Source organism: Littorina saxatilis, linkage group LG10 (assembly GCF_037325665.1).
Source record: "Littorina saxatilis isolate snail1 linkage group LG10, US_GU_Lsax_2.0, whole genome shotgun sequence".
In the NCBI taxonomy this organism is placed as follows: domain Eukaryota; kingdom Metazoa; phylum Mollusca; class Gastropoda; order Littorinimorpha; family Littorinidae; genus Littorina; species Littorina saxatilis.
In genome coordinates this window covers 35,086,788-35,101,435 of record NC_090254.1, presented here as the reverse complement: position 1 = coordinate 35,101,435, position 14,648 = coordinate 35,086,788, and the positions used below count along the sequence as shown (strand labels likewise).

At 43.4% G+C, this 14,648-nt stretch overlaps 1 protein-coding gene across 1 annotated transcript in view; it reads left to right on the top strand.

Moving 5' to 3' along the window:
• The first annotated feature begins 3,009 nt into the window (after positions 1 to 3,009).
• The window catches only part of LOC138977850 (arginine-glutamic acid dipeptide repeats protein-like), a 195,617-nt gene continuing 183,978 nt past the window's right edge, over positions 3,010 to 14,648 (top strand). Inside the window, exons 1-2 of the mRNA XM_070350457.1 lie at positions 3,010 to 3,442; positions 9,772 to 9,842. Of these exons, the coding sequence (XP_070206558.1) occupies positions 3,010 to 3,442; positions 9,772 to 9,842 (504 nt within the window). The remainder of the gene's footprint in view (positions 3,443 to 9,771; positions 9,843 to 14,648) is intronic.

The following is a 14,648-nucleotide window of genomic DNA, read 5'->3' as shown; positions in this document are numbered from 1 at the left end:
CAGCTCTGCGAGAGCAAACCGGATGTTACCACTGCAACATTCAAGCGTTGACTGAAGCTCTGAAGGTCATACACGCCGTATAGGTGGGGTTTCGGGTAGTGTTTGCTGTGCAGAAATCTGTACATGATTTTGTCCCTATTTTTCAACCTCGTAGCCCCGGAAAGTCATAAATAGACCACAGCTTTAAACTCCAGTTTAAAAACTCTTTCAGATAATTGTTGTTGGCCTGTGATTTTAAATTATTTAAAGTATCCGAAGTACCGTACGTGTGTCCTTTAAACTGAGTTGCCACTTTCTGTCTGGGACTGAGGTATGTTTCGTTTTCGCTTTCATGAGTAAGCCATGCTATGGAACTATTGTTACATACATCCATGGTCATCATTGCTTTCTCACCGGTTTGTCAGTTGTGTCTTGCCTGCATTCATCCTCATCAACAAAGCTCTTTTTTCAACTCCACTGTTGACGTTCGCACTTGGCAATCGCGAACTAAAACTGGTGACGATGCTTTTGGTTTCATGTTGTCGTTGCTATTGTTAACTATGGAGATTTTGCACTCTCTTTTCTGCCCTCTCATCCCCCTCTTCCCCCCCTCTCCCCCCTCTCCCCCCCCCCCCCCCTCTCCCCTCTCCCCCCCCCCTCTCCCCCACCCCCCTCTCCCACTTTTCACTCATCCTCCCGAAGACCCAACCGTCATTTCCTATCCGTGTATTTAGCGTAAGTAATCGTGGCTATTATACGGCAATACGGTTACTTCCCTCGACGTTGTCGTTGCTGTTGTAGACCATGGTGGCCTGGGTCGTTGCAGCGGCAGCCGATGGGGTTGTAATGCGATTTGTTCGGTGATTCACTCGCCGCAATTGAGTTAAAGATCACTGCCACCAGCGACACTGCCAACCGTCGGCGATGGCCCTGGCGTTTGTTGCTGGTGATGCTGTTGTTGTTGTTGTTGTTGTTAATGTAGGAGTGGGTCGGAGGAGGCAATTGGGGGGGGGGGGGGGGGGCGGGGCGTATTTGGTATTGACAGAGATGTGTCGGTACGTTAATGTGTGTGTGTGTGTGAAAGAGATGCATACAGAATTTCTGTGTGTGTGTGTGCGTGAGATGCGAACAGAATTTCTTTGTGTGTTAGTGTGTGTTATAAGCGTTTAAGTCTGGCGGTGTATACGCACATTCTGACATTCAAGAGCCTACATATATGTCTGCGTGCTATTTACTTCATTTTCTCCTCTGCACAAATATTGCGGAATCCATTCACTCATTCGTCAGCTTGCGTTGTGAGGGGTTCAGTAACGGCTTGTTTTAATACTCTCCTGGCGTTCATTTCTCTCCTGGAAACGAGAGTGATATTATGTTCTCCTCATATAGCGTCCCTCGCTGCGGTGGTGCTTTGTCCGCCCAGCCTAGCGAAGATGGGTTATAACTTTCTGCCTGGCGATGTTTGTTGAACAAAGATGCCTGCCAGTTACTTAAATGTTTGCGCTTTGTCTTTTGTGTTGTGTCTCTGTTTTTGTGCGTGGAGTAATGAAAGACACTTGTGGAAATAGGACGTGTGAGTGGCAAAGTGTTGAGGCTGTTGTACCGTACTACCCCCCCCCCCCCTCCCCCCTTCGTCCTTCCGCAACTCTCCAACTTCACACGGTATACGTATCTCCCATCAGCTGAGGAATTTAAGAACATTAGATATACATTTGGTGGATTCTTTCGCGCTGGCTGGTTGTTCTGTTTTATGTTAGCAGCGTGTAGTCCTGCTCCGAGTTATTAACTGATAATACTGAAACTCTGCGAGAGTCAATCTGTCATTCAAGATTCTGTGCGTGCGGTGTATAACCGCCATAATCAGAGGTCACAACATTGTTCGTTTGTCATAATTATTTATATGATATTAAACGTCATTCAGACGCCTGCTAGCATTACCACGAGATTTATGATGTTGTTCTGCTGCTAGAGCTCCTCGTACACATGGTTAGCGCAGGTACCTGGTTACATGCACAGGGGACACCCCATTTTAAGACTCCCCCGCATTAAGACTCCATTAGGCATCACTTTCAAGACCTTGTTTTCTCGGACTTTCTGTTCAAAGCCTGTGTAAACGTGCCCCCATGTTAAGACTCCCTTGTTCAAAGCCTCTGTAAACGTGCCCCCATGTTAAGACTCCCTTGTTCAAAGCCTCTGTAAACGTGCCCCCATGTTAAGACTCCCTTGTTCAAAGCCTCTGTAAACGTGCCCCCATGTTAAGACTCCCTTGTTCAAAGCGTCTGTAAACGTGCCCCCATGTTAAGACTCCCTTGTTCAAAGCCTGTGTAAACGTGCCCCCATGTTAAGACTCCCTTGCTCAAAGCGTCTGTAAACGTGCCCCCATGTTAAAACTCCCTTGTTCAAAGCCTGTGTAAACGTACCCCCATGTTAAGACTCCCTTGTTCAAAGCCTCTGTAAACGTGCCCCCATGTTAAGACTCCCTTGTTCAAAGCCTCTGTAAACGTGCCCCCATGTTAAGACTCCCTTGTTCAAAGCCTGTGTAAACGTGCCCCCATGTTAAGACTCCCTTGTTCAAAGCCTGTGTAAACGTGCCCCCATGTTAAGACTCCCTTGTTCAAAGCCTGTGTAAACGTGCCCCCATGTTAAGACTCCCTTGTTCAAAGCCTCTGTAAACGTGCCCCCATTTTAAGACTCCCTTGTTCAAAGACCTTATTATTTTCTCAGATTTTTGACGGTCTTAAAAAGGGGCTCCACTGTACCCTCCAACATCACGTGACAGTTTCTGTTTCCAGCATTAATACCACTAGCATCTCACATCCATCTACACACCCCCAACCTGCTTCTACAGTTGCCACTTGTCACAGCAGCAACATGTACAACGCTTGTTTGTTTTCTGTTTGCAGGTGCTCGCAGATTGTTCATCTACACGAAACACGGCCTGAAGTAATCCACGACCTGCAACAATTAAACAGGGACAGACAGTGAGATTTACTCACGTCCCCCACCCGCCCCCAAAACAACCCAACCTCCCGTATGGAGGTGGTACTCGCCCCCACCCCCTCCTCCACCCCCGCCATCACCACCACCACCCACACCAAAGATCGTCGCGACGACACCACAGAGGAGTACCCCATCGCCGAAGATGGACACGACGACGCCAACAACTCCGACAACAACTCTCCACCCCCCTCCGACAACAACGACAACAACACCAACAACGACAGCGTGTCTGTCATCAAACAGGACCCGGATATCAAGAAGCCCAACGGCGTACGCCGGAAGAAGCGGAAGAAAAAACGGCGGGAGAAGCCACTTCCGCTTCCGGAGGTAGGGTCCGGGGAGACCCTGGTTCCAATCCACACGGTGTGGAGTCGCGGCAAGAGGATCAAAGGTGGCCACGTGGTGAAGGTGGAGGACAAGGTCGTCCGTTACATTGACAGCAAGGGCGTCGTGTATAACCTGGAAGGTGAGAGTTTGTGTGTGTGTGTGTGTGTGTTGGTGGGGGGATGGGGGGTAGGTGTGTGTGTGCGGGGGGGGGGGGTAGGTGTGACTGTGTGTGTGTGTGTGTGTGTGTGTGTGTGTGTGTGTGTGTGTGTGTGTGTGTAAGGTGAGAGAGACAGACAGAGGCAGAGAAACAGACAGACAGACAGACAGAGGTTATTTGGTGGTTGAACTGTATTCTTCATGGTCTTTGCCGACGTTGGAAAATGTATGTTTTTTATGGGGGCGAGGACGCCCCCATTCTATACGGATAGTTTCGAGGTTGACCATGGGCAGCGCCATTTTGTTGTGAAATACGTCATCAGTTTGTGTACACAGGAAGTTGTGACATCCGTCACCCTATGGGAGGGGTGACGTCAAAATTGTTCATCTGTAGAAAGTTGTGAAATCCGTCACCCTATGGGAGGGGTGACGTCAAAATTGGTCATCACAGAGTTTGTGTAACACAGGAAGTTGTGAAATACGTCACCCTATGGGAGGGGTGACGTCAAAATTGTTCAACAAAAACATGATATGTCGCATTGTGCAGGGTCAACTGCAACAAACTCAAACCGAGCCATTCATACCTAGCTGTATTTGAGTGACTTATATACCCGACATTTTTATTTCTTATTTTTAGCACAGGTGTAGGAAAAATCATGAACCAAAATGTTATTTATTTTCTAATTTAACATTTTTTTTACAAATATGACCATGGTCTTTTAAACATACAGTGACATTAAACATTGTTATGTTAAAAAAAAGAAAAAAGAAAAAAAGCTTTTGTGCACAAATCAGAAAATACATTGTACATTTTACCTACAGGCCAAACCGTGAGTGTCTGTGGCAAAGCCCGACCCAGGAAATTGCACTGATTCCAGCGTCGCGGACGACGCTGGTATCTGTGGTTGGGAAGAACGTGCCTGTGGAGAATTAGTCTCCAAGCCAAAGCGCGCTGACTCTCCAAGCCAAAACAATTTCAAAGCTGAAAAAAAATGTACAATTTACGCGAAACGATTAAACACAGCTTTCGGGTGGTTTTTTTAATCTAAGATGTACATAAATATACCACTCCGACCATAAGGAAAAGAAAAAAAGACACACACAAAAAAAAGACCGAGAGGAGCCGAGTCAATCCGAGACCAACCGAGAGGACGTGTTTCGCGCCGTTTCGACGTCGTTTGTTCAGATGCGGCCGGTTGGATCAGTTGCGGTCATACAGGGGCGCCTCGCACAAGAAAAGATCTTCAACAATCCCGATCATCATCATGGTACAATAATGTTTTGTGCGCCCCCATGTATGTGTTCTGTGCTAATAATGCACGGTTGTGAAATGTCCGTACACATTTTGTGGCACTATGTAATTGTTAGTGCATCCTCCTGCGGATGCTTCGTGCTAAAAATGCACTTCCATTAAAATATTGTACGCTCATGTCAGTAATATATTTTCAATTGTTTCTCTGTCAATTTCAAGTGTTTGTTTCCAATTACTTCAGTATCTCCCTGTTGCAATTCCAGGTGATTCATTATGCATGTGCCAATTTGAGGTGTTTAATTCTGATTCCTGTATTTACAGTGTAAAATTAAAACTATTGTTTTCAAACATTCCTATGACACCTGGTAATGGTTCGGTGGTTTTGTTTTTAATTTGTATTTTGTTTTTCTGCAATAAATATTTGAAATGGATCTGAGGCCGACTTACTACTTTTAGCACTCTTTTTCACCACATTCCCACGTACAGATATTGCAATATCAACTCTTCCTTTCTACCTGTTTCAAACAAGCTCTATTTTTTAATTAAAAAGTTTTTACTAAATGTCTTAACATAGAGGGGGGAATCGAGACGAGGGTCTTTGTGTATGTGTGTGTGTGTGTGTGTGTGTGTGTGTGTGTGTGTGTGTGTGTGTGTCTGTGTCTGTCTGTCTGTCTGTCTGTGTGTGTGTGTGTAGAACGATTCAGACTAAACTACTGGACCGATCTTTATGAGATTTGACATGAGACTTCCTGGGAATGATATTCCAGGACGTTTATTTTTTATTTTTTTTATAAACGTCTTATGACGTCATATCCGGCTTTTTTGTACAAGTTGAGGCTGCACTGTCACACCCTCATTTTTCAATCAAATTGATTGAAATTTTGGCCAAGCAATCTTCGACGAAGGCCGGACTTCCGTATTGCATTTCAGTTTGGTGGCTTAAAAATTAATTAATGACTTTGGTCATTAAAAATCTGAAAATTGTAAAAAAATAAATGAATTATAAAACGATCCAAATTTACGTTCATCTTATTCTTCATCCTTTTCTGATTCCAAAAACATATAAATATGTTATATTTGGATTAAAAACAAGCTCTGAAAATTAAAAATATAAAAACTATGATCAAAATTAAATTTCCGAAATCGTTTTAAAAACTATTTCATCTTATTCCTTGTCGGTTCCTGATTCCAAAAACATATAGATATGATATGTTTGGATTAAAAACACGCTCAGAAAGTTAAAACGAAGAGAGGTACAGTAAAGCGTGCTATGAAGCACAGCGCAACCGTTACCGCGCCAAACAGGCTCGTCACTTTCACTGCCTTTTGCACTAGCGGCGGACTACGTTCAGTTTCATTCTGTGAGTTCCACAGCTTGACTAAATGTAGTAATTTCGCCTTACGCGACTTGTTTTATCTTGTGGCTGTTTGATCAATTCATAGCAAGCATTGACTGAAATAAACAATTTATATATCCAGCACAACATGCAATTCATTGACTTTTGACCCTAACCTTTTAACACTTCCCAAAATAAATCTTTGGTGGACATTGCATCGACGCTGTTCATTTTGAATGAACATTTTTCTTGTTTTATATTAGATCAGAGAGAAATTGTCAAGAACAGGCGCTTGCATTTGGATGTGTCCAATGATAGTAGGTTTGGTTGTGATCAATCAGAATAATGTAGGAATAAAAATGTATGACAGTTTAGTATGATGACATGTAATTCACATATGCTGAAATATGATATTATACATCATGTAATATTATTATGGCTGTTGCCATGACCATGAAACCCAACAAAGGTTTAATGTAATGTAATTCAAAATACCAAAACCGAGCACCTATTAATCTCGTCTTTGCGCGTGAAGATTGAGGCCGTCTGCCAGTAGCGGTTAGGTCATACAGTGGAACCCCTCTCTAGCGACCTTTAAAATGTTGACAAAAATCGGTCCTTGTGGAGGAGGGTCCTTACAGAGGGAGGGGGCGGAGTCAGGGGGCCACAAAGAAAGTCAGATTTAAAAAAAAAAAGAAAACAGAGAAGTTTGAGTTGCTGACGACCGTTCTCTCTGAAAGCAAACTGCTTCGATTTCATGTTTGTCCTTGGTGTCCACCAGTTCTGGTGCATGTACTACCCTGGCCAAGTTTCCTCTCAAGACATCAAAGAGACCGCCCCAGTATACTCTACAGCCTCTGGGCGAACCACCTCTCATAGCTAAAACTGGGTCAATGACCCCTGGGAAGAAGGTCAGTGTCTATAAAAATTTTACTCCTAGGCCTGCGGCCAGGGGGGGGGGGAGTATACCGGTACCATTTGAGAATCAGACCAAATGAGAATTGAACCATTTGAGAACATCCTTTTTTTTTCAATCACTACATCGAAGGCCTGCGGCCCGGGGTTCACATGGGTTGGTTTGTTTGTTTGTTTCAAACCCACACCCATATACACACATTTCCCATTTAAACCATTTGTCGGCCCCCTGTCGATATTTATCGACTAAGTTCCTTGTTTTAGTTATGTCTTGTACATGACGAGCGGTATGGAATCAACATAGGAAGAAATGTAAATTCTGTCAAAAATGACACACGTGTGCTTGTTAGTTTTTCGGAAACAAAGCCAGAGATTGGAGGTTCAAGTATACTGAGTCTGCCACTAGAAGGCGTAAGAAGAAACTAAGTGAGGTCAATAAAGTGTTCATGTCGAAGCAGCGAGAAAAAACACAAAGTAAAACAACAAAGAAAAAAATCGTTCAGTTTGTGAAGCACAAAGGCATTTTCACTTCCATATCATCTTATCTTTTTTTCAATCGGTCATTTGAATTTTCACTCTCTGATCATTTTTGATCGATTTGATTATTATGTTATGCTGTGCACGATTGCACTGGAGTTTGCTGTCAACAGCCTCTTTCAGAATTGATCGGACCAGAGACGGGCGCAGTGGCGTGGTGGTAAGACGTCGGCCTCCTAATCGGAAGGTCGTGTGTTCGAATCCCGGTCGCTGCCGCCTGGTGGGTTAAGAGTGGAGATTTTTCCGATCTCCCAGGTCAACTTATGTGCAGACCTGCTAGTGACTTAACCCCCTTCGTGTGTACACGCAAGCACAAGACCAAGTGCGCACGGAAAAGATCCTGTAATTCATGTCAGAGTTCGGTGAGTTATGGAAACACGAAAATACCCAGCATGCCTACTCAACGAAAGCGGAGTGAGCTGACTATGCTCTCAGAGTATAGTGTGGGGAACCCAAATGGGCAAACGAGCTCACACGTAACCAGAAAATTCTGGAACGCTGAAGAAGAAGAAGAAGACCGGACCAGAGTCTCGCAATGAATCGATGTAGTATAAATATTTATAGATCGAGCATGGTTATCCGTCAGTGACATATTGTATGATATAATTGGTTGTCAAAGGCTTGACGTCCAAAGTTTTGAAAGGTGAGGCATAGGACTGTTTTTAATGTTTGAACCGTTTCCCAGCACAGGAAAAAAGATTTATCACAGACACATAATGTCTATTTACACATACACGCACGTCTGCTTATGCATTTGAAGGCATGTTGATGTGCATACGATGATAAACGATTGCACGCAAGGGTATTCGTCAACAGACAGACGGCTCTCTCTCTCTCTCTCTCTCTCTCTCTCTCCCCTCTCTCCTCTCTCTCCCCCCTCTCTCTCCCCTCTCTCCTCTCTCTCTCTCTCTCTCTCACTCTCTCTCTCACACACACGCAAGCACATTCACTCGCACACAAACTCTCTGTCATCCCCGCCCCCTTTCCTCCCCCCTTCTTTCCCCCCCCCCCCTTCCCCCCCCCCCCCCCCCCTTCTCTCTCTGCCTCCCTCCCTTAGGATTTAATGCACTTTATCTCAGTACCAAAGAGCGCAAATATGTTATCCCGAAAACTGCAAAAAAAACCAACTGCAAAACAACGAATGCAACATAATATAACTGCTATCGGGAAAGCACTGGACTCTCTGTAAATCCCCACGTAAACCCAGGGACTTGAAAGAGATTTGTAGACCTATCCCCCGTCTCTTCCACAGACCGCAATGTGCAGAATCCAGGCTGTTGCCCTTGTAGTTTAGTGTCGACACGGCTAATGCCCGCAAGATAGCCCTTCGACCTTACAGCAGCAGAAACAGCAGTAACAGCAGCAGCAGCAACAGCAGAGGCTGCAGTATTTGCAGTAGCTGCCCAGGGTTTGGTGCTAGGGGGCTCCCTTGCAAAAATCGATCTTGTCGGAGTGGAGGATTTTGTGGAGCGGTTGCTTCCCTTGCACTGTCTTCCGCAGCTGCTGGAACCAAAGAGGGTACCCTCTTTCCTGGAACTAGCGCGTTTAGGATCAGAGGTCACATTCGCGACGGCAACGTGTGACGTTAGCATTTTCTGTCGCAATGAATTAAAGTGCTTGTCGCACGTTAAATTGTTGTCAGTGTACAGGTAACCAGGTGCTTCTGTTACTTCTCTTCTATTGTATTTGCTAGCAAGAAATACTCACAAGGACGCCACATGTTTGTGTCGTATGCGTATCATGGTTGTAATTCAGGTCCTTGATGCTTTGTTCGGCTCTTGATGGGATTCCGACCTTGGCAAACTTCCCTTTGGATAAGAGTGCCCTTGAGAATTCTAGACTCTCTGAATGTGTGTGTGTGTGTGTGTGTGTCAGTGTCAGTGTGTGTGTGAGAGAGAGAGAGAGGTAGAGAGAGATTGATTGATGCGTTGGTAATGATTTGTTAATACATAATTTATAAATATATTATCGACATCATTTGTAAAGTTGATCTATCAATGACAGTTTTCACACTGATGATGATCGTGTTTAGTGTGTGTTTGTGAGCGAGCGTGTGTGTGTGTGAGTGTGTGAGCGCGCGTATGTGTGTGTGTGTGTGCGCGCGTGTGTGTGTGTGTGTGCGCGCACGTACGTGTGCGCGCACGTACGTGTGCTGCATCAGGCCAGTTAAAGAAAGCCATGGTTAGTTGTCACACGGGATTACACAATATTACGATTAAAATATTTCAAAATATTGCAAAATATTGCAATGTCTTTTGTTTTGCTTTTCAGACACAGTGTTCTTGGATACTAAGGAGTCGGATCAACCATTCTACATCTGTAGCATCTTTGCCTTTAGCTTGGTAAGTTATCACGTGTGTGTGTGTGTGTGTGTGTGTGTGTGTGTGTGTGTGTGTGTGTGTGTGTGTGTGTGTGTGTGTCCTTCTTTCTCCATGCAACTCAGGACATTAATTTGCCTTTGTATTCATTTGTGTGTGTGTATGTGTGTGTGTGATTGCATGTGTTTGTGTCATTTTACAATCTGTTTTCAGTCCTTCACAGAGAATTGTCAAAGTTTTGCAAGACTCTGAACAATTGCTTGCCTGTAAAATGCGATTTCTAATATTTATTATTATGACTGTATCAAACGCTCACAGCAACAAACCAAAAACACTTACAGACAATATTAAGAAAAAAATCTCAGCCTCAAATGCAGTGTATTTGCTCAGGCCTGAAAATGCTCAATCACACCTGTAGCTTGGTTGCAGACATGGCAAAGAGGTGCAAGTTTATTGTGCGTCATATTTACCACCTAACCTTACCTGGCCGATTGTTTCCTCTCAAATCTGTATCTCACCTGTCATAAACACACCTGTATGAACCTGGGTATTCGTCCGCTGGGAAATCCTTTGTGAAATTTGACACACATTCGGACGAACGCACGCAGTGACACACACATAGTGACACACTCAGATACACTAATACACACACCGACACACACACCGACACACACACACACACACACACACACACACACACACATACACACACACACACACACACACACACACACACACACATACACACATACACACACGCACACACAGGTACACCCACGTACACTCAATTAGGGATAAGTGAGAGATGACTCCATGCACACACGCACACTGCCCCCCCCCTACCCTCCCCCCCTCGTCCATTCTCTTAACATCTGTCTCACCCTCACTCCTTCCCTCACACTTGCACCCTACCTGTTCAAAGTCTCAGTGACAAAGACAAAGGTAAGTCCAGTACAGGTAGAGGAATAGAGTCCCGCAATTCACCAGTGTATGTAAATGTCTCCACCACCGGGACGACATTTAACAGGTGAACGTTTATTGCTTCTTCAAAGAGGGCCGCAGTGTTGAGAATGTTTCTTACCTTCACGATGTTATCGACTTTGTCACCATTTTCACCGAACGAATACAAACCGCTTGCCTTAGCGATACTTTCGTGCGAGTTTTAGCTTGTGCTTCGTTTGTCTTTGTAAGGCGTTAAAAGTCAGAGGCACTTAGAGAAAAGTGTAAGGGGGTAGGGTGGCAGGCAGTTGGGTATAATTGTGGGTATAATGGTGGGTTGGAAAATGAATTTGTAGGGAAATGTGGTGAGTGAGAACAGCGTTAGCGTGTCCCAGTAGTCATAGGGAATGCAAGGGGCTTAACTGTAGTTGTTCTTCGATTTGTTCCATTTTTTAAACTCTGACAGAATATGATAACAACAACAAAACAAACCATACAACAAAGGGAGTTATAGAACGTTTTACTCAAACAAACAAAATCACTAGATTAGGCCTAAAAAAAACATAGGTGTGGTTACGGTAACCCGACCTACCCTATTTTTAGGGGCCGACCCTATAACTTTTTATTATATTTGTCAAAAAAACAAAACAAAAACCAAGAAAACGAGTGCAGAAAACGCAATGAAAGCGAAAGCGCCCGAGTCGCACACTTATTTCTCTGTCAAGTATGTTTAATTTGTACACATTAGAAAAAAAAGTTAAAAAACAAAAAAGTGATTGCCTACCTTCCTACCCTATTTTTTTTGGCTATGTTACCGTAACCATACCTATTATTTTTTTGCCTTATCGACATATCTGTCTATGAAGTGGGCGAACAAGACAAACAACAGAAAAATAATATATAAACTCTTGTCTCTTGTTGCCCCCCTCCCTCCCCCCCCCCCAAAAAAAAAAGAAAAAAAGAGTAAAATAATAATAATTTACAAAAAGACATCTAAAAGTGAATATTTTGAACGGGCAGAAGTTTGTAAATTACATACTACGCACTGATAACACACTTGCAGCTGCTCTCTCAATGGGCTAAGAATGAATGTGAATGATCTTCAACCGGAAGTAAACGCTCCCCTTCAAACGGATATCAACTGCTGCATGTTTGAGCAAAATCCTGTCCCCATCCAACACAGAGAGATGGTGCTTATTACTAGGAAGCCGGTGTGGAGGTATACTTCTCTCCTAGCGTGGTAAATGCCTGGTACGCAAGAAGCAATAACATGGCATTATGGATCGGCGTAGCGAAGAGCTGTTATCTTGTCAAAGCGAGAATCGTCTTCTTACTCCTAGGGGCATTCCGCCCGTCTGAAAGGCTCGGGTAATTACCGTCTCCGCTGACAACCCCTGATTGTAGGCCCCGAGACTAAGCTTCTTTTGGCGTTTTGTGACTGTACAGGACAGTGCAGGCTGTGATTATAGCTCTTCGTTAGGTGTGGGTGTGTGTGGGGGGGGGGGAGTGTGTGTGTGTGTGTGTGTCTATGTGTGTGTGTGAGTGTGTCTATGTGTGTGTGTGTGTGTGTGTGTGTGTGTGTGTGTGTGTAGCTTAACTCTGGGTGGTGTACCAGTCAACGAGAAATGAATAATAATCGAAAGGAAAAAGGGGAGAGTAAAAGAAAATGAATGATAGGGATGAATTCGAGTAATGCCACCACTCTCCTTTCTTGTCTTCGTTTTATCAATATTTGCGCCTTACATTTTTACAAACTTGACTAACGTTTGAGAAACATTCACAGCACCAGTACGCACAGAAAATTAATGCTATGCAGTTTCATTACTGTTGTAGATTAGGCCAAAAAAAATAATAGGTGTGGTTACGGTAACATAGCCAAAAAAAATAGGGTAGGTAGGTAGGCAATCACTTTTTTCTTTTTTAAACTTTTTTTTTCTAATGTGTACAAATTAAACCTACTTGACAGGGAAATAAGTGTGCGACACGGGCGCTTTCGCTTTCATTGCGTTTTTTGCACTCGTTTTTTTTCTTTTTCTTTTTTTGGACAAATGTAATAAAAAGTTATAGGATCGGCCCCTAAAAATAGGGTAGGTCGGGTTACCGTAACCACACCTATTTTTTTTCTTAGGCCTTATGGAATGCTTTATGCACTTGACATGAATGACAGTGGGTCGGTTTCCACCAGCTATGCACTTGACATGAATGACAGTGGGTCGGTTTCCACCAGCTATGCACTGCCAGTGTCATGGTTTTCGTCAGAGATTTATCATTGTAAGGCAAATTGTGTTGTGGCGTTTCTTATGTAGATCAGTATATTTCCAGCTTTTCTCTAGATTGATAGGAACAGACAGTTGCTGTCATTCGCATCAGCCTCATATCAAGTCTATCACGAGGGCTTTTACCGCGCAACATGGCGTTTGATACATATCAGTGGATATATTTATGTTTTAGCAGCCTCTGCAAAGGAAACGGGGGAATTGCGCTGTCATACTTCCATTTATTTATTTACTTGTGGGGGTGTAGTGCGTCTCGCGAGAAGCATAAACACTGACAGCATTTGGGGTCGCTGCTTTTTGTGAGGGTTATGGAAAGCCTAATCAGGTGGTGGGTTTTTTCTTCTCCAAAAACACAGAAGGTTACGTACGTATGTGCAGTGATTTGGCTCTTTCAAGTGCAAGCCATTCAAGGCTCGAAACTCCCTTGAGCTATATATGGCCAAAAAAAAAAATTGTCTGTTTAGGGTAACATGACCAAAAAAAGTAGGGTCGGTAGGTAGGTAGGTTTTTTTGTTTTTTTTTTTGTGTGTGTGTGTGTGTAAATTCACTTCTTATATTTGATGAATACATGTTTCAAAACTAACGTATAAATAAAACAGAGAGAAAGGGAGAGAAAGAAACGCCAAATGTCTCTTTTTAGCATTTTTACCTCTTTTTTTTTCTTTTTTTTTTTTGAAATCAAAAAAAAGTTTTTGGGTCGGCGCCAAATCGATAGGGTCGGTCGGGTTACCCTAAACAGACAATTTATTTTTTTTGGCCTAATGCAGATCACTGATCAGATCCGTGGTTTGATTTTCCGGTTTCGAATTTGGTGATGATGACCTGTGTTTAGAAAATACACTTTGTAATTATCCTGGGTCGCGGCAGATTACGCAACGGTCTCTCTGTTTTAGTGTGCTCAGAAAGCTTTAAACTGCACAGACAGCTTCGAATCAGGCTGTTCTTTCAAACAATTGACTTAGGAAATAATAATCTTTTTGACTTCTTTATTCCTAATACTTCAAGCTTCTGATCCGACCCACGAAGAGTGTCCTTCCAGTCCACCTGATAGTAATATTGAGAAGGATGCATCGCAAAGTTTGTCTCCTCTTTGATAATAGCTGGTGAACAAGAATGATGGGAGTTCATGAATCCGAAAACCCTAGCTTGTTATTTATTTTTCTCCAGTAGCGAGAAGATTCTTCTCGAAAGTGTACATCGTTCGGTTTAAAAAAGCAAATTGTACTTCGACCTCCCCAAGCCCTCCCCCTCCCCCTATCCCTTGAAACAGGTCTGACAGCCGTAATGCATTAAATAATTGGTTTTTTCTTCTTCTGAAGGGTCTATTGACCTTGTAAGCTGATTCGAGAGAGAGGCCGTAACTTGTGGCCGTAACTTGGTTATGGCGCTGACAAGCAATTGAAATTCTGTACAGGCGCCGATAATTTGTTTCAATCAAATGTAGAAGAAGAAAGAAAAAAAATGTGTATGCTGTTTGTTTTTTGTTCTGAAATGAGACTTTGCTGATTGACTTAATACTGATGTTCATGATTTGGGGTTTACTTCCTGCGTATACTGGTTTGCTGTTACTGATTCATCATTTTGAACAGTTGAGCCACACTGAAACGGGCAGTTT